A 23,345-nucleotide genomic window follows, 5' to 3' on the forward strand; every position below is an offset into this window, starting at 1 on the left:
TGTTAAAGCATGTTCACTTAGAAAGATATAAAATAAGTATTGATATCAACATATTAGGAGTTATAAACAATATGGTTAATTCAAGCATGTGAAAGTGTTTAACCATATTTGTTCTCATAAATGAATTTTATTATGGTTCTATTGTTCTATGAAGTAATGTTTTTTATGATGCTTTTATGAAAGAGAATTTACATGTCTAACGGTATGCAAATTATTTAACATTTTAGCTGTCTTTGTTTCAACCGGCTACGCCTAAAAACAGTTGAAGAGCAAGCATGTAAAATCAGTTCTTGGAGTTAAACAACAACTGAAACTGGATTTATTTACCTTTGATAATTTTATTTTCTTGAATATTTGATCACCTTATCAGTGGTCTTTCCACTGTGCCACGCATGTTCAACCTACAGCCTCTGGAGGTCATGGAGAGTTATGTTAGAGATTTGGGGACAGCACAGATGATTTTGTAGCTCAGTTTTCTGAGACAACTCAGGATACTCAGCAAGTAGAATAAGGGCAAAGGTAATCTTTCTGGGGTAGCAGTGACCTTCTTTTGGCTCTCATTTTTGTGGGACACGTTGGGTTTTTTCCCTTTTCACAGTACCTATTTTCATCCGTTATAGGATGTGACAAGAGTGGGTGAAAAAAAATTGTGAAACGGGAGAACATCAAGAAAAATAATTCATCTTATCCAAAGTTCTTTGTGGCCCTGAGATGACCTCCGGAAAGAGGGCTGCTAGGAACTGGCTTTATTAATTGTTCTGGTGGCAGCAGCTTAAGCCTGCCTTTTTCCCAGACCTGCATTAAGGGACGTGGAGACTTATGCACGTGCGCGTACTGCGTACCACAAATGCAGTGTACCAGATCTGCTGTGAGAGTGCAAGTTCAAGACTTGAACTTCAGATTTGTACAGGAAATCAACTTAGAGGTCAAACAACAAGGCACAAGGGTTCTGAAGCGTCTGGGAGATGGTGTGAAGCGCTGGTCATAGATGACATTTTGGGGAATATGGAGTAGGCACTGAAACCAGAGCGTTGTTAAACTGTAAGTCAAACTGAACCGCTGTATAACAGGTTATATCCTTTGACCACTCAACTGCAAACTTTTCAAAATGCTTTTCTCTGATTGCTGGCATTGACACTGTCTTGTGTAGGTTCTTCATCAGCAGATGTCATCAAGTTACAGAATCCTCTTGAATGATAGTGATGTAGTCATATGTGGTGACGGGTAGGTAGGCAGCTATGCTATTTTTATCACTTGATCCCATTTTGTCTGGTGTGTTTCATCACAGAGATGCAGTCATTTAGGTAAATCGGTCAGAGAGGCTTACTCTTTGTAAAATTCTACAAGTAGGGAATCGAGTGGTAAAGTGCTTTCCAGTAGCCCTTGGATGCATATATTGCCGTAGAAGAAACTTGACAGCATTTAAGCACATTACCCTGGATTCTTGTCACCTCTGTCAGGTAACTCAGCTGTATGTCATGGCTGACAATATCAAATGAGGATGTCAAGAATGTCTGGTGATGGGATGAGATCATTCAATACTGCTGCTGGAGCGGTTTGCTCTGTATCTTGGTATGAATCCAGTCTCTGCGTGCTCTAGGATACTCGCCAAATTAGAGGAGCTCGTAGCTGGTCTTTGGCTAGCTTCTCTGAGCCATCTGATAAATGAGAGTTGTATAGTTGGGTGATAGTTGGCTAAAACATACTAGATTTTATTCAGAGTTGGACAGACTATTGCCTACTTCCACCTTTTCTCTGAATGATGTGTTTCCTACTTTGTACAGGAACATAGTGCATATCTATGCTGATCATTTACAAGCCAGCAAAAAGATGAGTCAGATTTATGAGTTATGCTTGTAGCTTTCTTCTGAACGACTGTCCAGCTTCTGGAAGAGCAAGAGCTTCTAGAGTGTACGGGTGGAGAATGCAGTGGCTTGTTTTGTTGATGGATGTAAATGAAGTACATTTAAGATGTTAAGGAAGCACTTCTGAAAATGCATGATCTTTCTAACCAAGTAGAACAATTGATCTTGGAAGAGCTCAGTGTTCACTTGCTTTTGATTAATAGGGTTTAGAAATTTTGGATATCTCCTTAAATTAAGATTTGGCATGTGTATTGTAAACTCTACAGAAAGATTCTCTTTGTGTAAAACAAAATTTCATGCTCTTCATCTGTCTGGTTTTTTCCATCATGTTTCTGTCTCCCTTCCCCTCAGTGTAGGCAGAACATCTGGAAATCCATGCAGATGGCAAGGAAGAAGGTAGCATTTGGGAGGGGATATAGCAGTGATCAGAGTTAGTGCAAAATAATAATTTGTCAGATCTCTGACTTGTGTCCTGTAGGTGGAGAGCAGTTGCCCCAAGCAGGCTTTGGGATGTTTCGACTTCTCTGCGTCTCAGTCATTAAGCTGTGTTTATTGGGTTGTTTTGTTGCTTGTTTTTTAAGGCCTTTGACTGCTCTAAGGGTTGACTTGCTTGAGACTGGATCATAATATTTTTGCTCTTGGCATTGAGGCTGGAGAATGGTGTGGAGGTATAACCTGTGTGGCAATTGTACGAGGCAACTGGGAAGATGGATGTTGGGGCTTCTGCCTCTTTTGGCATTTCAGTTCCCATTTGCTTGGAATGTTAGTAAGAGGGAGGAGGAATCTGCTTGTTTAGTATTATGAAAAGGCAGGGCCTACCTTTTGTGTCTGCTGCTTTTGTGTAATGCAGTGATAACACCAAGTCAAAATCCTCAAACAACATTGTCAGGGAATTGTGATCTTTGTTAATTAACCATTCTTTTTTTTTTTTTTTTTTTTTACTCTGTGTCAATTTAAGATCTTAGTCCTGAAAATGCATAAACACAGGCATATTTTGATACCAGGGCCCTGTGTCTGTGTGTGTGTATATAATTGTCTGCTGAAATTATTCCATAAGTATATATACAATGCAGGAGGTAGTAAAATCAGTGTTATGTTGAAAACTCTGCCTTTGATATCAGTAGTTCTCAAACTGTGATCTGAAATACCTTGGCAAATAGTTCAAAGCTGTTCTACAAAACCTTTATTACCATATAAAGGTAATGGTAACTATATTACCATATAGTGTTGTTAATTAAAAGTGTGAGTTTAAATATGAATGCTGGTGAATAAGAAGTTTTAAGAGGTGACAGTAGTCTGTTGGCTGCAAGTTTTGGGGGAATCTCTGTTATCCACTCTTAGATTTCAAGTATCCAGTTTGGAACACAGCGAATTAACATACCGTTTTATATTTTTGATAGAAGTAATACACAAAGTACTATATGCTTTTTTTTTTGTCAGTCCCTGAAGGTGTGCTATCTGTGATTGCAGTTCATTCTTTGTGTTCTTAACATTTCTCTTGTTTTTCAGTTTTCTACTGGGAATCCATTATATGAAACTTACTACAAACAGGTAGGTTGTTAAAAAAGAATTTAAAAATAAAGTGCATTTTCCTCTTCCCTAAGATGTCCCTCTCTTTCCTTTCCCCATTGCAGTGCTAAACTTCTGTGAATTCTCTGCTGAGTGGTAATGCGTGCTTGTATAACTCAACCTAAGACAAGAGGGGTGTCATTTCTTAGCTCTGCTTTCATGACAGACATGCTTCAACTGAATGTGAATTTTTATCTTTCAGGTAGATCCAGCATATACGGGGAGAGTTGGGGCAAGTGAAGCTGCGCTGTTTCTTAAAAAATCTGGTCTCTCTGATATTATCCTTGGAAAAGTAAGTTGAAGGAATTAGGTAATGCAGTAATTGTTTGTACGCTTGCTTAAGTGCGGCTAACATTGAGAGAAGGGGTTTGCAAAAAGGAATTTGGTGGAATGCAAATCAGATCCATAGAACCAGGTTAGGTTAACCACAGATTGGTAATAACTCCAAAGTATTGTTCCAAGTTTCATAGGAATCTAAAAGGAAAAATTGTCTTTTCTGTAACATTTTTGTTATTAACTTGAGAATTAAATAACATTGTGTGTCATAACTTGAAGTTCAAGACATACAATATGAACTCTTGAGCTGAGTTAAGTTTTATTTTAAAATCACAATGGCTTTTTTGTATCTCCACAGATATGGGATTTGGCTGACCCAGAGGGTAAAGGATACTTGGATAAACAGGTAAATGAAATGTGCCTGTACACCTCTTAGTTTACCTTCTACAGATAAGCCTCGTTTCAAGAAAACTCTGATATCAATAGTAGTTATCCTTAGCTTTTGTTTTTTAAAGTTTTTGTTTACAAGATGAGGTTTTATCCTAGCACTGCTCATATCCAAGTATATTACTTGGTGAGGCTGCTGGAGAAGTTTGGATCTAATTTTCTGTCTCTCTTTTGTTTTGTAAATAATCAGTGTGTGTGATATAGAGATACAGACTCACTGAGTCTTTCACAAATACAAACTATGATTTTAAGATTTATTTTAGAAGTCTTTTTTTGCATGGAAAAATATAACTAGCATTACTAAAAGTGGCTTGGAATATCAAATACCAAGTTACTTGTAGATATGGAGAAATTTTTTTAAAACATTATTGATTTTTAAGAAAAATTGGTGAAATTTACTTAATTTTGGGAGAGTCCTTAAAAACTAGCTTTGAAGTTTTCTGCTCTTTGTTCCGTGTTATTGCAGAGTTTTTCCTGAATCATCTTTAAAAGCAGTGAGGTAGTTGCCACTATGCAGTTAACTGAATGGGGCTATAGCACTGTTGTTTCCATACATTACTGAGTTGCACATGTACAGTGTTAGTAAAAATCATAAATGAGTTCTTGAAGACTGATATAGACTGGTTGCTTTTTTTTAATAGAAAACACTATTGTTTGTAGGGTTTCTATGTCGCGTTGCGCCTCGTAGCATGTGCACAGAATGGCCATGATGTTAACCTGAGCAGTCTGAACTTGACTGTGCCACCTCCTAAATTTGTAAGTAATATATACCTAAATGTATGTATGAACTAGGGCTTCAGTCAGAACACTGGAATAATCTTCTGTTTCATAAATGCCATGGTTTTGAGACTTCAGGCTGCTGTCAAACTGTTCCTTAAGACAACTACAGTAATGGCTGCCATAGTCCTGTCTTCCTGAGTAATATGTACCAGCCCCTTCCTGGACTGCAAAACTGATGCAAGTTTAACTAAGGTCAGCTTGTTCATGAAGCTGATGTGGCTAACTGCTAAATTTATGGGGGAAAAAAAAAAAAAGATTATTTTTGGACTAGGTCGACAGGAGTGTGTAGCAAAGGGCATGACTGCAGCTTTGCCTGCAGTAGCTGCTGTGGAACCTCCTTTAGCTTGTCTTAGTTCTGTGTTTGGGTGCCTAATGCACCTAATGTCCTTATCAAAGTACTGTAATAGTATAAATCAGTATGACTTTTTTTTTTTTAATTTGGGTACATGTGCAGCCTTTTTTCTTTTTTTCAGTGTAGTTAAGCTTCATGTCTATAACCATCTCTTAAAGCAATTAGTAAGAATTAGAAGCAGAAGTGTGTGTATTTGTTTTTAGATATATATATATAAAAATAAAAAATTATTTAATTTTTAGCATGACACTAGCAGTCCTTTGCTGATCACACCACCTTCAACAGAGACTCACTGGGCTGTTAGGGTAAGTGTAAAAGACAATACATTCCATCCATTCTTTGAAAGTAAATATTTTCCTTGTCTGTAATTTTCCCAGTGAGAGAATTTTCTGTCAGATATATTTCCCATTTCAGAAGTCCTCCCTTTCTGATGACAGACTTGTGCACAATAGAGAATATTGAGCTGCAGTTTTATATTTGAAATAAGTATTAAACAAGCCTTTGACAACCCCTGGTGTGATGTTTTTAAGACACAATGAATTTTAATCTTTTGCCTGGATTTCTTCCAGGATCCTAGTAGTAGGCACTTTCATGTTTGTGTAAAGGAACCCCACTGAGAACAGCAAAGCATTTCACCAAATCCATCCTGAAGTATCAATTTAAAGCTTGAGTTCTTATGTTCTAATTAGTATTCTGTGATACACGCTATATATATAATTGGGAAAAAGTAACTTTTGATACATACATGAGGGTATTTGTATTTAGTTAATTTTCAATTGCAAACATTTTTGAAAAGGTAGAAATGTAAGAAAATAACTTCTAATGCTGATTTTTTTGTTGTTTTGTTTTTTTTGTATTTGCATGTTGTACTTTAAAGTGGGAAGCAAATTATTTGGGAAGAATAGTTTTTAGTTCTACAGAGTTTGTCAAAGTTTGCTTAAAATCTGATCAGCAGTGTTTTAATCGGAATGCGCTGTCCTTTTAGAACACTACAGAAACACATCTTGTATGCTGCATGTTAAAATCTCTTAGCTATCATAAGCTTAGCTTTGAAACTGAGCTCCTAAATCTAGCTCCATGGGGTTTACATTTAAATACAGCATGGTAGCACTTGCAAGAAAGCTTGGAAATTTAGAATGAATACATTACTGACCAGTCTTAATTTCTTGCAAGATCTCATTTTCAACACTCACACAGGCACACTTTTTTACTTATTCAGGCTATTTCTTACCAACTAGGTGGAAGAAAAAGCAAAGTTTGATGGTATTTTTGAAAGCCTTTTGCCAGTAAATGGTTTACTTTCAGGAGACAAAGTAAAACCAGTACTGATGAATTCAAAGCTACCTCTTGATATCCTAGGAAGGGTAAGTATGCTGTTTAGATTTAGCTATTCTCTATTTACCTTCTTGTAGTTGCAGTGTTAAATATTTAAATGTAATGTATCAACATGGACCAGGTTTTGGCTGAGTTTTAACATCGAGTGCACTGAAGTCTTCCACTTAGAAATGAGAGTAATAGTAGTAATTTGGACCCTGGAGTAGATTGGCTTCATTAACTCTGTATTCATTTTAAGAGCTGGAAGTTTTGATTTTGGTTATTTAAAAACAGAAAAAAGCTCTCTTAAACCATAATAGCTTTTATAACGTTGTATTCCACTGTTTTGTCATTTTTCCAAATACAAGTAGTTAGACATATCATTAAATCTATCCACTGTTTGTACAAGAGAACACTTTAAAACATCCTAGTTTATTGTAGCTGTCAAATTGTCAAGTACTTTTTTCATGTATATTTATAAATACTTTTGATTCCTCCAGTACTTAAAGGGGGCCTACAGGAAAGATGGGGAGGGACTCTATCAGGGAACATAGGGATTCTAGTGATAGGACGAGGGGTAATGGTTTTAAAATGAAAGAGGGTAGATTTAGATTAGATACAAGATGAAATTCTTTACGGTAAGGGTGGTGGGACACTTGGAACAGGTTGCCCAGAGAAGTTGTGGATGCCCCATGCCTGGAAGTGTTCAAGGCCAGGTTGGATGGTGGTTTGAGCAACATGGTCTGGTGGAAGGTGTCCCTACCCATAGCAGGAGGGGTTGGAACTAGGTGATCTTTAAGGTCCTTTCCAACCCAAATTGTTCTATGATTTGATGATCTGAGTTTAATGCTTCCATTGCATATTTGTAAGGGAAGCAAACCTCAAAGTATTTTTCTGCTTCCATTTAAAATACATATTCTTTAATGTTTTGCATATTGATATGACTGAGAATGAATACATTCTGTGTAAGAGCTGTATCTATGTTACACACTTTCATCTCTTCAGGAAGAACTGCCTCTTTGTATTATCTACAAAATCTAAGTACGACTTGTTTTAATTCTGTACTTGAATATTGTGAAGTACTCAGTCTTGAAAGGCTTTCTATTTTATCTTGCTATTGTCACGATAGAAATTCAGGAAGCTTTTTCCTGTTCCAGAAAAGTTTGTGGACGAGATAGGGGACTGAGGAAATAGGAAAAGGAGTACTCAACTAGCTTAAATTTATACAGAGGTCCAGGGATAGAGCTGGGAGTAGAGTTCAGATGACTGAGTCTCAGTCTTAGTTTTCTGTCCACTCTACTGTCTCCAAGTCATATTGATGATTAAACAGTGCTAGATAATGGCTGAGTATTAGAGTACACAAAGTTTTGTATCCTTGTAAATCTGCAAATTTTGTTGACTGTACTTGACCTAATAATGAACTGAAGTTGATAGATGCTTAAATTCTGTCCTGTAGAAAATTCTGGAGGGTGGACATATTTTTTTGACTAAAAATGAAAACTAGAAATTTAAGAGTGGAATGAAAATTGGAAATGTATTGACTTTTCTAAAATATTTTAACTTTCTTATAAGAGACAAATTTGGGCAATCTGCTAGCCCACACCCTCTGGACAATTCTGAAAGCCACCTCTGGATGTTTTTAGTCAGCTTGATGACTCCTTAATTGCAACATAAAAAGATGAAAAACCTGCCTGTGTTGCATCCAGAACCAGTGTAGATTTACATTGCCAGAAAACTCTAATCCAGTCTGTTTCATCAGAGAATGTTTAGCTAGGTGTCATGGTTTAATTCCAGGCAGCAGCTAAGCACTATGCAGCTGCTCGCTTACTCCCCCCAACTTATGGGTTGAGATAAAGACAGTCGAATAGGACAGAAGAGGAAGAAAATAATAATAATGATAATAATAATAAAATGACAATAATAATAATAATAAAAGTATTAGAATATAGAAAACAAGTGATGCACAATGCAATTGCTCACCACTCACCGACTGACGCCCAGTCAGTTCCTGAGCAGCAATCACCCCTCCCTGCCAACTCCCCCCAGTTTATATACTGGGCATGACGTCGCATGGTATGGAATATCCCTTTGGCCAGTTTGGGTCAGCTGTCCCGGCTGTGTCCCCTCCCAACTTCTTGTGCCCCTCCAGCCTTCTTGCTGGCTGGACATGAGAAGCTTGAAAAATCCTTGACTTAGTATAAACATTCCTTAGTAGCAACTGAAAGCATCAGTGTGTTAGCAACATTATTCTCATACTAAATCCAAAACACAACACTATACCAGCTACTAGGAAGAAAATCAACTCTATCCCAGCCAAAAACCAGGGCACTAGGTCTAATATAACTAATATGATCTTCACAAAAATCTATTAGGAGTCTTTAGAGAGCATGCTTAATATGATGACAATTAACATCAACAGCACAAGATATAACTTGTTCTCTAAATCATTGTTTTTGTCATAATTGCTGTAGGTCTGGGATCTCAGTGATATTGATAAAGATGGTCACCTGGACAAGGATGAATTTGCTGTGGTAAGTTGCTTTAAATTCGCAATTCACAGTGTGTCTGCTAAAGCAAATTGCTCAGTTTTTTCTCAAGAGCTTTGCAGCTTTCTCTGCTACAGTTGACTCTTCTAATCTAAGTTGTTCACATGGAGCTATTAAATGATCTTTCTCAAATCCATCTACTGACTCTTGCCTGTGTCATCAAGATTAAACTTTTTGGAATTACATTCAAAATTATCTGCTCTGGTTTATGTCTCTAATCTTACTGTCTTTGTTTTACTGATATGTAAATGACTGACACTGGAAAATCTTGTTACTTTTTCTTCTAATTGTTAATGTTATCTGACCTTTTTGCCTTTGCAGGCAATGCATTTGGTTTATAGAGCTCTTGAGAAAGAGCCAGTTCCTTCACTATTACCCCCTTCTCTCATACCACCTTCTAAAAGAAAGAAGACGCCTGTCTTTCCTGGTGCAGTTCCTGTTCTCCCTGCAAGTCCTCCACCAAAAGATAGCCTCCGTTCTACCCCATCTCATGGTAGTGTCAACAGTCTGAACAGCACAGGGAGTTTGTCTCCCAAGCACAGCATCAAACAAGCACAGGTACAAATCTTTTTTTTTTTTTTTTTTTTTTTTCTTTCTGGTATCAGTAAACTGCAGGAAAAAAATAAAACTGCTTTTTGATTTCTGCCTCATGTGAGTACTTTTCTGAAAATATGTTTGTTGTTAGGTGATTTGGCTGGAGGGAATGAAATGAGAATGGTTAGACATGGAAGAACGGAAGAAGAGCAGGTGAATTTTAGTCAGAGTGACCATGAGTTAGCAAATCTTACAGGGAATTTTCACTTTTCCTAGAAAGTGAAACCATAGAAAGGTTTTATTCATGTATCTGCTTTAATATCAAAGAAATCATTAATCTACCTTCTAAAGCTCCCGTGTTATTAGCAGGACTTAGTATACCTAGTTGGGTCCGTATTTTGAAAGAATGAATGCTTTTCAACTGATGAATAGGAGTTTATCAGTATTGCTAATTCAGATAAAAAGTATTAAGCTAAAACTTTAATGGGAAAAGGGGAAGTACCTATTTACCAGACTTGATTGTGCAAGATGTTCAGCACATCTGTCTGAATAATGTCATATATACTCAGTGTGTTGATAAAGACTGTTTATCTACTTTTGAAATATAAAACTTTGTTTTACAGCCATCTGTGAATTGGGTAGTACCGATGTCTGAAAAAGTGCGATACGATGAAATTTTCTTAAAAACAGACACAGACATGGATGGTTTTGTGAGTGGCCAAGAAGTAAAGGACATTTTTATGCATTCAGGTCTGTCTCAGAATCTCCTAGCACATATATGGTAAGAATTCTCTAGTAGCTGTATTTTTGTAACTTGCTGATCTGGGAAGTCAGATTACCCAGCCAGAATTGTGATCCTAACATTAAAACAAAACAAAACAAAAAACCCAAAACCCCACCAAACCCAACCTCTTTTACCTGTCCTGTTGCTGTACTACACTATGTGGGCTATATGGAAAAACAAGGGAGAAATAAACACTCACTTTGCTTTTGTGGGAGAGGGGTATAGGTCAGTTGGTGAATTGTGATTGTTCTTTGAAGTTCTCGTGCTCTAAATATTTTCTCAGAGTAATGCTGTTCTATCCAGTTAAATATGTCTAATAAAATACTGCTCTGTTTATGGAACTCTTTCACTAGAATAAGCAAGCTCTGATGAGGCTGAATCAAAAGGAAATTACATGTATATGTGTGTTTCAGGCTTCTTGGCAGAGGAGAAATAAGCTTTTCTTGTTTATTAGTATGATCTATTTTTTACCAGGGCTTTGGCAGACACAAGACAGATGGGAAAGCTAAGCAAAGATCAGTTTGCACTAGCAATGTATCTCATTCAACAGAAGGTCAGTAAAGGGATTGATCCTCCACAAGTGTTGACCCCAGATATGATCCCTCCCACAGAGAGGAACACTCCCATACAGGTAAGTCATTGATTATTTGTAGATAATACTGAGCTTATGTGCTTTGAAAGTAATGGGCTTTGAGTATTAATTTTGTAAATTTATTTTTTTTTAATATTACAGTAAAGAATTGCCAATATTTTTTTTTCTTACCTCCTTTTACAAAATTCTTTAAGATTTGAAAATATACATCAATTTTTAACAACACAAGACAGTAAATAAAGAAAAATGCAGTAGACTATTCCATAAATAAGGGAATAACAGCGTTGAGAAAAGTGTAGCATGAAAAATACTCCTTTGTTATAGAGAAGGGTTTTTTTTAACTTCAGGAAACTGTTAAAAGCAACTGTTAAAAGCTGGTCTAGTAGCCTGTCCCTGACTGTGATCAGTACCAAATTCCTCCCATGAAAATGTAAAATTTTTTAATGGCTAAATGAAGAGTGATGACTTCCTAGTTTCTAGGAATTGGTGGTTGATTCGTCCCTTGTAGCATGACAGTCCATAGTTGTATATCCATCTCTGCTAATTCCATTTTACTGGAGCATCTAATCTTTTATTGAACCCTTTCTATAAATTACATAGTATTTTCCTTTACTTTTTTTTACTTTCCCTAACCAGAAAGCTTTTGAGCCTCTAAATATATTTTTGTTGCTGTTGCTCTGGTCCTTTTAAGGTTTTTCCTATATCCTTTTCCTATAGACTCTGTCAGGTTACTTGACCCCTGTAGGAACTGAGATCTCAGCACTAACAGAAATGCGTCGTGTGAGTAATTGTAATGTCCAAAAGAATGCAAATTTGTTTATGTATGCTACTTGTAACTTTAAAGAAGTTTTTATTTCTACCCCTTCTCCTGTCTCTTTGCTCTTGTTCTGTGACACTTGCTCTTGGCATGATGATAATGTCACAGTAGTGTGAAGTTACCAGTATTGGCTGTTGACCTGGTAATATTGCTTCCTTCAACAATTTGAGACACATTGATCTGTCAAGAAGTTCTTTGACAGGCAACTCGGTGTTGGCATGTTAAAGTTACTTGTGTACTAGTTCTCTGAAGCTGTGGGCAATAAATACACCTTAGTATGAGAGCTTTAAGCTTCCCATTATTTTCAATTCATTGTATCTTTTTTTCTCATCTGCTGTGGTTTTAGCTGAATGTAACATGAAATAAACTGTATGCTACTGTGAACATAGCAGATTAGTTTTCTGTTCATGTGGAACAATGAACTGTGTTAGCCTAACCAATGCAGCAGCTCATTTTAACTCATTTCATAATCATACTGGGTAACACCTTATTATGACCCTGTACAGCATACAGTACAGGTCTCTCGGCAAATCAGTATCTGGTCTGAAAATATAAAAGGGATATTAGAAGCTTTTGATTTGCTAGCTTGAAGAATTAGTCTGGATTGTTGTTATTTATGATTACTTAATGGCATATTAACAAAAGGAATGCTCACCCAAAAGTGAGGACTTAATTAACTTACTGAAACTGTATATTCAATTTGTTTCTGCAAAAAATGTCACATTTTACTATGCTATCTGTTTGTGATTTGTTGGTTGGGTTCTTGGGCTTTTTTTTGTTTAATACTGAATAAAGCCAAACTTTCTGTGGTTATCATGGTAATCTCAAAGTGAACGAAGCAAGCAAACTGTACTGTCTCTTTTTTTAAAATGCTTTTTAAAAATGGTAGGTCTCCTGATTTTGTCATACTAGCAGTGAGTTTGTGTTGCAGTTTTTGCTCAGTTGCAGTGATTTTTTTCAAAAAACTAGCAATCCTTTTTATAATAATAACAAATTTTTTATCAAATGCTGAGATCCTTTCTTCATAATTTCTAGTGACAATTTTCTTGTCTAAAAGAAAAGGGATACCCTCTGCATCTTCCTTGATCTGTGCCTGAATGGCTGTAGAAATGACCTGCAGGAAATTGGGTATAATTGTAGAACTTGGCATTAATTTGTGGCAGGGCTCAAGAAGACTGAAATTACAATATGATTTCGTTAAGTTCCCTGGAAGCTTTGCTATTGACTGTAGCAGAGCTGGGGTTTTAGTTTTTTAATTTGAATTCTACCATTGCCTGCAGTTTATTTGTTGACATTGTGCATGTCCTTTAACTGCTGTTTATTTCAACTATCCCATCTGGTAAATGGGCATAGAGAAAATTCTCCTGTCTCACAGGTAGAATTGTGTGGCACGCTCGGTGGTTTTTGCATAATAATTTGATGTCTTCCATAGAATTTTGCAAATGCATATAATGAGGACTGTGTCCCACCTTTGTCCTCAGCCTTTGTAAAGGAAGGTCTTCTGTTATGACTTGGCATTTTAATAGACTATTTCGTTCTTAACAGGATAGTTCAAGTTCTGTTGGATCAGGAGAATTTACAGGCGTGAAGGAACTGGATGATATTAGTCAAGAAATTGCACAGCTGCAGAGGTAATAGTTGTGGACTACTAAGAAAATCTTGGAGTAGGAGAACCAATTAAGAACATAGTACTGATGTGTCTTGTTACTTTTGTTTTCTATTAGTCAGTTTATCATTACTTGTCACTGAAGTTGGTGGCAATCTCCCACTGATACCCTACACTTAGCCAATTACATAAAGCCAGCCTGGGTTCTACCAGGTGACTTCAGAAGATTGATTATGGAACTGATAGTATTTTTCAAAGAACAATTGATAGGTATACACTTTTACTCCTTTAAAGAATATATCAGGATATGGGCTGGCATTTTGGGCTGTGTGGTGTTTCCAGAATACTATTTAATTGATTTTTGCATGCATGCATGTGTATGTTGTATTATTTAACTGTTCATGAATCTGCGTGCTTGTTTATCTTACAGAGAAAAATACTCGCTAGAGCAAGACATTAGGGAAAAGGAAGAATCAATCAGACAGAAAACCAATGAAGTCCAGGTAAAAACTCTATTTATCATATTAGTTTTCATTTTAATCTAAAATAATATATGGGGAATTAAGCATTCTTCTGTCTTTCCTTATGTTGCTTCTGGGCAAACCCTTCCTCCTTTCATGGGATTTTCCTCTAGCTTACAGAAAGATCTTTATTTTCCTGTTCTCCATCAGAAGTGTTTTCTTCTGATGCTGGTTGATATAAGTAGATGATGATAGGTGAACAGTTTGAAATGTCTTTTTTTGTTTGTGCTTGACTAACACTGTAATTTAGGAAAACATTGTTCAAAGAGTATTGGGTTTGAAATTAGGATAGCTCAATGATATGTGCTCTGTGTCACAGTCTCTTTCCATCTTGTGGGCACTGATTTATTTCCTACGGTCTCATACAAGTTCCTGCAGAAACAAAACGTACACATGCAAGCAATAGCCTATATGACATAGAAAATGTTTTGGATTTTGCTAGCCTGTTTGTCTGTGGTTGACCATTCCTCTAAGATAACAGCTAAATGTAAGTTACAAACTGTGGAATTTTCCTCAGGAACTACAAAATGATTTAGATAGGGAGACAAGTAACTTGCAAGAGCTAGAGGCTCAGAAGCAAGATGCCCAAGACCGCCTGGATGAAATGGACCAGCAGAAAGCCAAACTGAAAGATATGCTGAACGATGTAAGGCAGAAATGCCAGGAAGAAACACAGGTGGTGAGTGTACGTTAATTCTGGACATGCTCAAGAGTATTGTGTCTTTTGTTGAAGGAAATTCTATATATTTAATGAATAAGCTTGCTTTGTTTTTCATTTTTACCATAAATACCAATTTGCACACAAATACAGAGGTCCAAGAAAGGATTTTGGGAACCTAAATATCTTTCATAATGGTTGGAAATGGGGGGTTGAATCAGATGATCTCCAAGGGTCCCTTTCTGTGTAAATTGTTATTGTTCTGTGAATATATGAAACATTTATTCAACCTAATAGGGTAGTTGAGAAGCATTATTACTGACCCATGACGCAGTCATCAACATTTGATCACTGTGAACCTCATCAGTATTCTGAGTTAAAAGTGGGTTTTCAGGTGATACAATTGCCAATGTAGCTAGCATATGTTATCTTAATGTAGAAACTTAGTGTATAAGTAAGAAAGCATATAAGGAGAATCATATGCAACTGTGTCATTTTAACTCTTATCAGAGTTAAAAGTCAACTTTATAATACTTGGTAAATGTTTGAATGGAAAAAGAGCCAAATTCTGAAAACTGCAAGGTAACCATCTCAGAAACACCTTTTAATTGCCTTTATAGTTAATGTGGTATTTCTGTAATTTAAAATATTAAAATTTCTTGGTTTTATTGAATGTCCTATGTGCTTTTTTTATCAAGGATTTTGTGTAACATAATAAGTATGCAGTTCTTCATATTAAGTTCTTGTTATCTTCCTTAGCGGTTGATAGATTGCTTTACAACTTCCTATTCTTTATTATAAATTCATGATTTATTAAGGTACATTTATTTCAGATTTCACTCTGATTTTTGTAATGTTTTGTTTCAGATTTCATCACTAAAAATGCAGATTCAGTCTCAGGAATCAGATTTAAAATTACAGGAAGATGACCTTAATAGAGCAAAAGCAGAGCTGAATCGCCTCCAGCAAGAAGAGACTCAGCTAGAGCAGAGTATCCAGGCTGGAAAAGTGCAGCTTGAAACAATAATCAAATCTTTAAAATCAACACAGGAGGAAATAAACCAGGTATTCACTGTAGTTTATACAACTTCTCTTTTGCTTCTTGAAAGGCTAAGAGTTGAACATCACCTAGAAAGATTATTTTTCAGAAGAGAAAAAAAATACTGGTTCATGAAATAAGCCTTTTTGACTGGTGCTTAGTAGGTTAATTCCTAGTTTGAGTCAGGAAAAGTTCAGCTCTGGTGGGGGGAAAATGCAGCTGTCTGGCAACCGTGTTTAATAAGAATGCAAGAATGACAGTGTTATTGAATGCATAACATAATAAAGCATTTTTCGCTGCTTAGGCAAGAAGTAAACTTTCTCAACTTCAAGATAGTCATCAAGAAGTCAATAAGAGTATAGAAGAATATAATGAAGCTCTCAATGGGATTCACGGCGGTAGTCTGACGAATTTAGCAGATATAAGTGAAGGCCTTGGGCAGACGGAAAGAAGCAATTATGGAGCTATGGTAAAAAAAAAATTACTGTGGTTTAGTGTATTTTACAATAATTAGGTTTGTAACTTGCACCTAATCTGAAATAGTTAAGATGTTTGCTTAGGTGGCTTTTGGTATTTTAGGAAATACCGTGATCCCTGCAAGGTAGCAATCTCCAGTGCAAGGCAGGGCAAAGATTTTAATGCTGATGGAAAACCTGATTTTTAAGCGTTGGGTTAGATCTTGTGCTAGGATTTGGTGCCTGTCTAACTGTAACAGTGTGGATACGTAAGAAAACTGTAATTATGGAAACAAAAAGAAAAGGTCATGTTAACCCTTGATTTGCAACCTGTCACATCTTTAGTCTCAGGAACTAGGTAGGACTTTATTTCCAATTCAGGTGTTTTGTTTTTTTCTCTCAAGTTCTCCAGTTTACCAAGGTGACACCTTCTCTTGCTGTAAACTTCCCTTTAATCATGTATTTCTTTCTTATTTCCAAAAGAAGCTATACAAATTTCTCCTTTGCAGTGAGCTATATTTATTACATATTTCAGTAAAAAACACTTTCCCTTCCCAACAGACATCGATAGTTCTCTTCAGCTTAAGCAATTCCAGCATCATTTATCTCATTTATTGTGTTTTCTTTTAATCAGTATTTTTCCCAATTCATAAGATCCTTCAGGTTCTTAAAGATTTTTCCAGTCAATTTCTTTTGGGTTTCAATTGTTGATTTGGATATTTAATAATACTCTAAATCACAAGATTTTTCATTTTTTAAGCCTATTTCTTCAGTTTAAATATGGAAGTTGCATACGTCCTTGATTCTACTTGCACATGTACTTGGTGCTTCCTCATTAGGGAAACATAATTTCCAAAATCCTTGTAAGCACAGTATTTACTATGGTTTTAGTATGAAGTTAAATATGTCGTGTACAGTGTATTAATAAATATTCAGCAGGCATGCTACCTTTATGCCCTGCTTTACGCTTCCTCTGTAAAAATGCTGAAAAGAAAAAAGTGTAGGTTAAAAACAACAATACATTGAGAGACATGGTCTTAAAACGCTTTGGTGCTTAGTTTCTATGCTTGCATGGCTTGCGTAAACATTATGTTTACTTTCCAGTGGAAACTTCCAGATGTTTCTCTTACTTGCAAAACCTAAGAATCACTTACTGGAACAAAACTCCAGTATATGTTCATAGTAAATTTTTTAAACCATTGTGTCCCTTTCCTGTTTCTTCATTCTTCCTTCCCCTTCCTCCGCTCCCCACCTCCCTCCCTGCTGTTCTGAGAAGTCTTAATTAAGACTTCTTCATTTGCATCTTATATAAAGGGATGAAAGAAATCCTGTATCTTTCTAGTGCTGGAGGCAGTGTAAGTGGGTAGTTGTTATTAGGTATTTCTCACGTTAGAGTTGAATGGCTTTGATTGTCAGTGGAGCCCTGTTGTACAGGTGCTGTATGCACATATGGCTACTGTGGCAAGGACTGGTTTCATCAGAGACCCAAAACGGACAAAAAGACAGGGGTATCGTATGCAAACGAATGCAATGAAGAGGTTTTGTAACTTTAGTTTGCTACTTGTTCATGCAGGATTTTTTTGTAACTTGACAAAGCTATAGGTTGGCCTCTGATGACAAACCTCTGTATCGTCAAAATGTTGGGGTGACGCTCTTCCTGCCATGTAGTGCTTTGTAATGTGAAATCAGTACTTGGAGCTTTGAGCTCAAGAATGGGTTAACAAGAAGCAATCTTGAGTATGACTACTCAGTAGTAATTTCTTGTATTTGTAGTCCACAAAGATTTGTGTATCCTTTCCTTTTAAATAACTGTCTTACCTGAAGCTGAACTGTAAGATAGCTGGGAGAGAAGAACTTTTTGATAGCATGATGGCTGGGGGTTTGGTTTGGTTTTGTTATTTAAGTATTTGAGAATTGAATATATTAATATGAGAAACAGTTTAACCTTTTATTGTTATATGTATTTTTATCTTTTGATGTTCTGCGTAGCCTTGGGCTATGTATTTCTTTTTACTGTGTAATTACTTTTGCTTAGAAGCAACTTATTCCGGAAGTTCTTAGGAAGTAATTTTTAAGATCATTAAACAGGAACAGAATTTCTGCTAAATGGGTAACTGAGCATTTTAATCATGGTATATTGCTGTAATGTTTCTTCTCTTAATTTTTAGGATGATCCATTTAAGAATAAAGCCTTGATGTTTACCAATAATACACAAGAATTGCATGCAGACCCATTCCAGTCAGAAGATCCTTTCAAATCTGATCCATTTAAAGGAGCAGACCCTTTCAAAGGCAGTAAGTGACCAGTGGCTTACCTGAGACCTTGAAGACCAATTGTTGAGTAAATTATATTTTCACAAACTTTTATCATCTTGCTAAATAGTGGATAAAACAAATGATTTTTCTATTCTGCATAGGTGACCCATTCCAGCATGATCCTTTTGCAGAACAACCACCTGCTCCAGCAGGTAATAGCCCTTTTGATGACAGGACAGATGTGATACAAACAATTTGTAGCCAAACACAAAGATTTCTAACATTTCCCTGGCTTCAGATTTTTGATTTGCATGTGGGAACAGGGAGACCTGTCAGGGAAACTTGACAGGGTGTGCATTCAGGATCAATATGTTAATAATATGCATGTAACTCTTTATTAAGTCCATAACCTTAATATGAACATGTACTTGTTCAAATTTAGTAAATATCCTGTTTAGAGAGGTATCTGGAATTTTATCAGATTTACCAAATCATTGTGTGTTTTTGTAAGAAAAATTACATCAGTGAGTATGAGGTCAAATACAGAATGGTTCATAATGGACAGACTAGGTGCTACCTTCTATTTACCTTTTAATCCTCCTTCTAGATCCATTTGGAGGTGATCCATTTAAGGAAAGTGACCCATTTCGTAGTTCTGCCCCTGAGGATTTCTTCAAGAAACAGGTGAAGAGTGACCCATTTACCTCAGATCCATTCACAAAACCCCCCACTTTACCCTCAAAGGTCAGTAATTTTTAAATCTACACATAATAGATTTCTTTACTATTGACAAACTTCTTGTCTGAAAGGTAAAAAGAATGAAATATCACTAAATACTTTTCTCCTAACTGATGAAATATCATTAATTTTATTGTTAAAATTTAAGTATGAGTTGTTAAGGCAATCAGCAGTTTGTTCTTTCCAGTTCTGTGATGATGATGTATATTCACCATGAAGATGCAGTTAGGTGGATGGGTTTTTTTCGCTGTTGCCATTTCAAGCCACCAGCACCCACTCATTCACACCGTTACCTCCATTCCATTGGTGTTTCTATTTGCCCAGTCACGTAGTGAATCTGATCAAGGAACTGATCTGGCTAAAGGATTACTGAGCTACCAACAGACAATAGAGCCAACACAGTGGAAGGACTGCACAGAACTCGTTTGTCAAATGTATAGTCACAGTTCTTAAGCTGTCCTTACGTGTATATGTGTGGTTGTTTTGGGGGGGGGTATGGATTTTTTGTTTTGTTTTGTTTTTTTAATTAATCCTTTCCCTCACCCTTATGGCTTTCATTGACTATTGCCACCCAAGTGTTAGAACAGTATTCTAGTATCCGTCAGTGGGAGGTTAGTTTGTCTTGCAATATAGGTTTGTGCTTGGATAACAGCAGACTTTTCAAACTGAAGAGCAACTACAAACACCATCTATTTAAAAAGAAGTGATATACAGATTCTCTGAATTAAGAATAATGTAAATGCCTGACCAGGATATTCAGTCTCTGTTGCTTAAAGACTGAACACTTCTAGGTGTAATTTCTTATTTTGCCCTGATAACTAATAATGCTTGTATTTCAGTGTGATTACACTTTTCACTAGAATGTGTTTCTCTGTAGGTACTTGGGGTTTTGTTTAAGGCTATCAATAGCCAAAGGCACTAATAATGCAAATTTCATATAATCAGTCAGTTTTATCCTACTATATGTGCACTGAACAGAGTGGTCTGAAATTGGAAATAATTTGTCTTAAAGCAATAGATTTTGATATGCATAAAAAGACAGGTGCGCAGTACAGCAGACCAATAATTATGTATATCTGTTCTTATTTAGCCTGACCCTTTTGAAAGCAGTGATCCTTTTACGTCTTCCAGTATCTCTTCAAAAGGTCCAGGTAAGAAGAATAAATTTTTCCATGAAGATGAATAAGGAGGTATCTCTTTATGAAAGAAGAATCAAATGTAAAAGTTGAGAATAAAGAAAGTTGTCTTGTGAACTGTTGGCAAATATCATTGTGGTCCTATTACGGATTATGAAGGTTAAGTCTTCACGTACACTGTATACCTCATTTCTTTCTTTTTTTTTTTTTTTTTTTTTCCTCCAAACAACTGGTAGAAAACCTATTTTTTTATGGAATTCTCATTTTAACATCTCATGCTAGGTCAAAATGCAAGTGGTTTTTAATCCCCTGCCTAGTTTTATACTTCATTGGTACCAAGCGTTCTTCATAATTCTTAAGTATTATTTAAAATAACTTTTTTTTTTCCTGTATCTGTTTCAGATCCATTTGGAACACTGGATCCATTTGGAAGTGGTGCTTTCAGTAGTGGTGAGGGATTTGCAGACTTCAGTCAGATGTCAAAGGTAAAGGTTACAAGGAAAGCAACTGTCCTTTTAGAAATGTATGTACAGGTACTTTTTTTTTTTTCAAAGGTGTGGTACGATTGTAACTTTTCAGCTGACAATCCACTTTTGTTAATTTATTTTAATCAACCTCACCAGTTACTCTGCAAAGTGGTTTTTGTCCATCTCGGATAAGGCAAAGTCCTACCAAGGCTGGTAGATTCAGCAGAGATAAATCAACTTTTCACAAACATTTTCAAGTACCAGAAGAGCAAAAGAAATAAATTCTGGTTTTTACTTGTAAGAAAAGGTAGTTGTTCCAGATGCTAATATATTTCAGTGTCCAACCTTCCTCTAAGTCCTGAAGTCTGTTTCTTGGATATTTCACCTCTCATAGTATTCTGACTTGTTTTTAAACTTCTCCATGAGTACAGGGAGCCAGGGGAAGGTGGAAAACATGGTGTGCTGACATTTCATAGCTCTTAACAGAATTGCTGTTTCCTTAGTTTCTTGGTAGAAACTGAGTATATAGGGTATTTCAAATAGAACTTGGGCCTTACCTCCTCATCTGGATCAGTCACAGTCTGCTGTTAGCTTTCTGGGATGGACTTTGGAATTTACAGTTGACATCAGCTGCCCAACTTTTTACACTTAGTTCCACAATAACGCCTGAACATTGTAGAGTACATGTTAACTGGAAAATAGATTATCACATCACTTTCACTAATTTTCTTGGTTTTTTTTTTTTCCTAACTTTTACTGTGCTTTGTGGGGGTTTTAGCTCTCCACTAGGTGGCAACAGTCTTTACAAATAGTGATGCGTTTGGCTTGAGTGAGAAGTTTTAGCAAAGGTCTGTCCGTGAGCTTTAGCTTTGCCTACAAAATTCCTCTTTCTTCATTTCAGAATGATAAATTTCCCTGCATGGCATAACTTTTTGTCCCTTTTTTAACCAATAGGAGAGTCCTTCACAAGAGCCAGCTGAATATAGGAAACATTAAAAAACATGTTCTTGGAACTTTCCCTGAGCTTTTACAAAAAAAGACAAATAGCTGTGTGTAATTTAAGAAGAGCTTGGAAAAAAGCTATCTATTCTGAAATCTACCACATTTTTCCAGCTTCTATCATGGCTCTGTTTATTAGAGTGAAGGCCAGACTGTTGTATGACCGTTCATTGCCAAATAGTAAAAAGTAGAGTTTTACTTCCTTCTGTTTTTCTCAACAGCTTTTTGCTAGGAGTAAAAGTTCTAGAAGTATTTAAGTGATTAAGAGCATGAGTACTTTTGAATGTTGGTGAAATCCTGGCACCTCTGTTAGTGGGTGTTAGCCTCTTACACCACTGACATAATTCTGTAAAGCTGTCCTCATTTTTTGAAGTTAATGCTTTTACTTGAGTTAACTTGTAGCTTTCATGAAACAACAGATACTCTACAATGTGCTTACATCCTTTTTCATTTCTTTTTTCTCATGTAGTCAGTAGCTTCAGACCCCTTCGCCTCCTCTTTTGGAGGGATGGGATTCTCAGATGACCCTTTCAAAGGCAAATCAGACACACCAGCGTTACCACCGAAGAAAAATGTCCCTCCACGACCCAAGCCACCCAGTGGTAAGGAGGTTTTCTTTTTTTAATAGCGAGTTCCCCCAATTTTCTGTATATTATTGGACATAAGGACTAGTTGACAGTCTTCTAACTCATTATCTTATATTTCAACCATGGAGGAAGATATGAGATTATCAGTAAATTGGCAGAAATTGTCAGTAAGCCAGACTGGAACTCTTCAGACTGGAAAACAGATGATTAGGGAGTTGAATGACAGATCTGTAGAATCACTTGTGGCAGGGAAAAATGGGGAAAAAAAATTCTGTCTTTTCCAAGTATGCAACAAATGGAATTGTTTATTTTGAAGGTGCCATTTACTAAAGAGGTTTGTTTTTATACAATACTCTGAATGTGGGAATTTTTTTTTTCCAGAGATTATGGTAAATGTGAAAAAGTTGAAATGGGCTTAAAAGAGAACTAGATAATTCTCAGAAGAAAAATCCAACAGGGGCAACAGGGTCTACCAAAAGCCAAAGTACTCTCTCTGGCTCCTGTGTTGCTGAATGTCTGCAAGGTAGTCTGAAGTATGACTGTATGTCTTGTTTTGATGTTCTTCCTGAGGCATTTGCCACTGAGTGCTAACAAGAACAGGGTACAGGGCTAGATAGACCTGTCCTGATCTGTTCAGGTATGATCATTCTTACATTCACACATTGCTGCATTCATTAAATATAAACCACTTTCTGAATATATGGCTTGTTCCTGCTTCAAGTCCATTGCATATGGAAAGTCTTAGAGATGTATGAATCTCCTGAATTGGAAATAAGATCTCTTTTAAAGAGCAACTTCCACTTGTTTGCCCTCCCTAGCATTGATTTTCAAAATATTCAGATACCAGTGAAACTGTTTCAAGAACTGAAGCCACTTAGAACTGTTAGTTTCAAGTCTCCTTTTAACAGTGGTATAGTTCAGTTAATACTAGCAGTGAACATTTAGTTGGCTAAAAAAAAAAAAAAAGCTGGATTCTGCTTATGAATAGGCACATAATTTTGCACCAA

At 36.3% G+C, this 23,345-nt stretch overlaps 1 protein-coding gene across 8 annotated transcripts in view; it reads left to right on the forward strand.

The window, feature by feature from the left end:
- Window positions 1–23,345, forward strand: part of EPS15L1 (epidermal growth factor receptor pathway substrate 15 like 1) — a 47,352-nt gene that overhangs the window by 1,897 nt on the left and 22,110 nt on the right. The window contains exons 2-24 of one of the 8 annotated variants that reach the window (XM_075037995.1): window positions 3,375–3,416; window positions 3,637–3,726; window positions 4,069–4,116; window positions 4,818–4,913; window positions 5,532–5,594; window positions 6,528–6,653; window positions 9,075–9,134; window positions 9,471–9,707; window positions 10,307–10,464; window positions 10,942–11,098; window positions 11,777–11,839; window positions 13,422–13,507; window positions 13,913–13,985; window positions 14,521–14,688; window positions 15,529–15,726; window positions 16,005–16,169; window positions 18,324–18,450; window positions 18,573–18,623; window positions 19,019–19,155; window positions 20,240–20,300; window positions 20,688–20,770; window positions 22,221–22,353; window positions 22,720–22,833. In XM_075037995.1, coding sequence (XP_074894096.1) covers window positions 3,375–3,416; window positions 3,637–3,726; window positions 4,069–4,116; window positions 4,818–4,913; window positions 5,532–5,594; window positions 6,528–6,653; window positions 9,075–9,134; window positions 9,471–9,707; window positions 10,307–10,464; window positions 10,942–11,098; window positions 11,777–11,839; window positions 13,422–13,507; window positions 13,913–13,985; window positions 14,521–14,688; window positions 15,529–15,726; window positions 16,005–16,169; window positions 18,324–18,450; window positions 18,573–18,623; window positions 19,019–19,155; window positions 20,240–20,300; window positions 20,688–20,770; window positions 22,221–22,353; window positions 22,720–22,757 — 2,460 coding nt within the window. In that variant the 3' untranslated portion in view covers window positions 22,758–22,833. Of the gene's footprint in view, window positions 1–3,374; window positions 3,417–3,636; window positions 3,727–4,068; window positions 4,117–4,817; window positions 4,914–5,531; window positions 5,595–6,527; window positions 6,654–9,074; window positions 9,135–9,470; window positions 9,708–10,306; window positions 10,465–10,941; window positions 11,099–11,776; window positions 11,840–13,421; window positions 13,508–13,912; window positions 13,986–14,520; window positions 14,689–15,528; window positions 15,727–16,004; window positions 16,170–18,323; window positions 18,451–18,572; window positions 18,624–19,018; window positions 19,156–20,239; window positions 20,301–20,687; window positions 20,771–22,220; window positions 22,354–22,719; window positions 22,834–23,345 lie in introns of those variants that run through there. The other 7 variants (XM_075037991.1, XM_075037989.1, XM_075037990.1 and 4 more) reach the window with 7 other exon arrangements.

The sequence above is a fragment of the Buteo buteo genome, chromosome 10 (assembly GCF_964188355.1).
Source record: "Buteo buteo chromosome 10, bButBut1.hap1.1, whole genome shotgun sequence".
Lineage (NCBI taxonomy): Eukaryota > Metazoa > Chordata > Aves > Accipitriformes > Accipitridae > Buteo > Buteo buteo.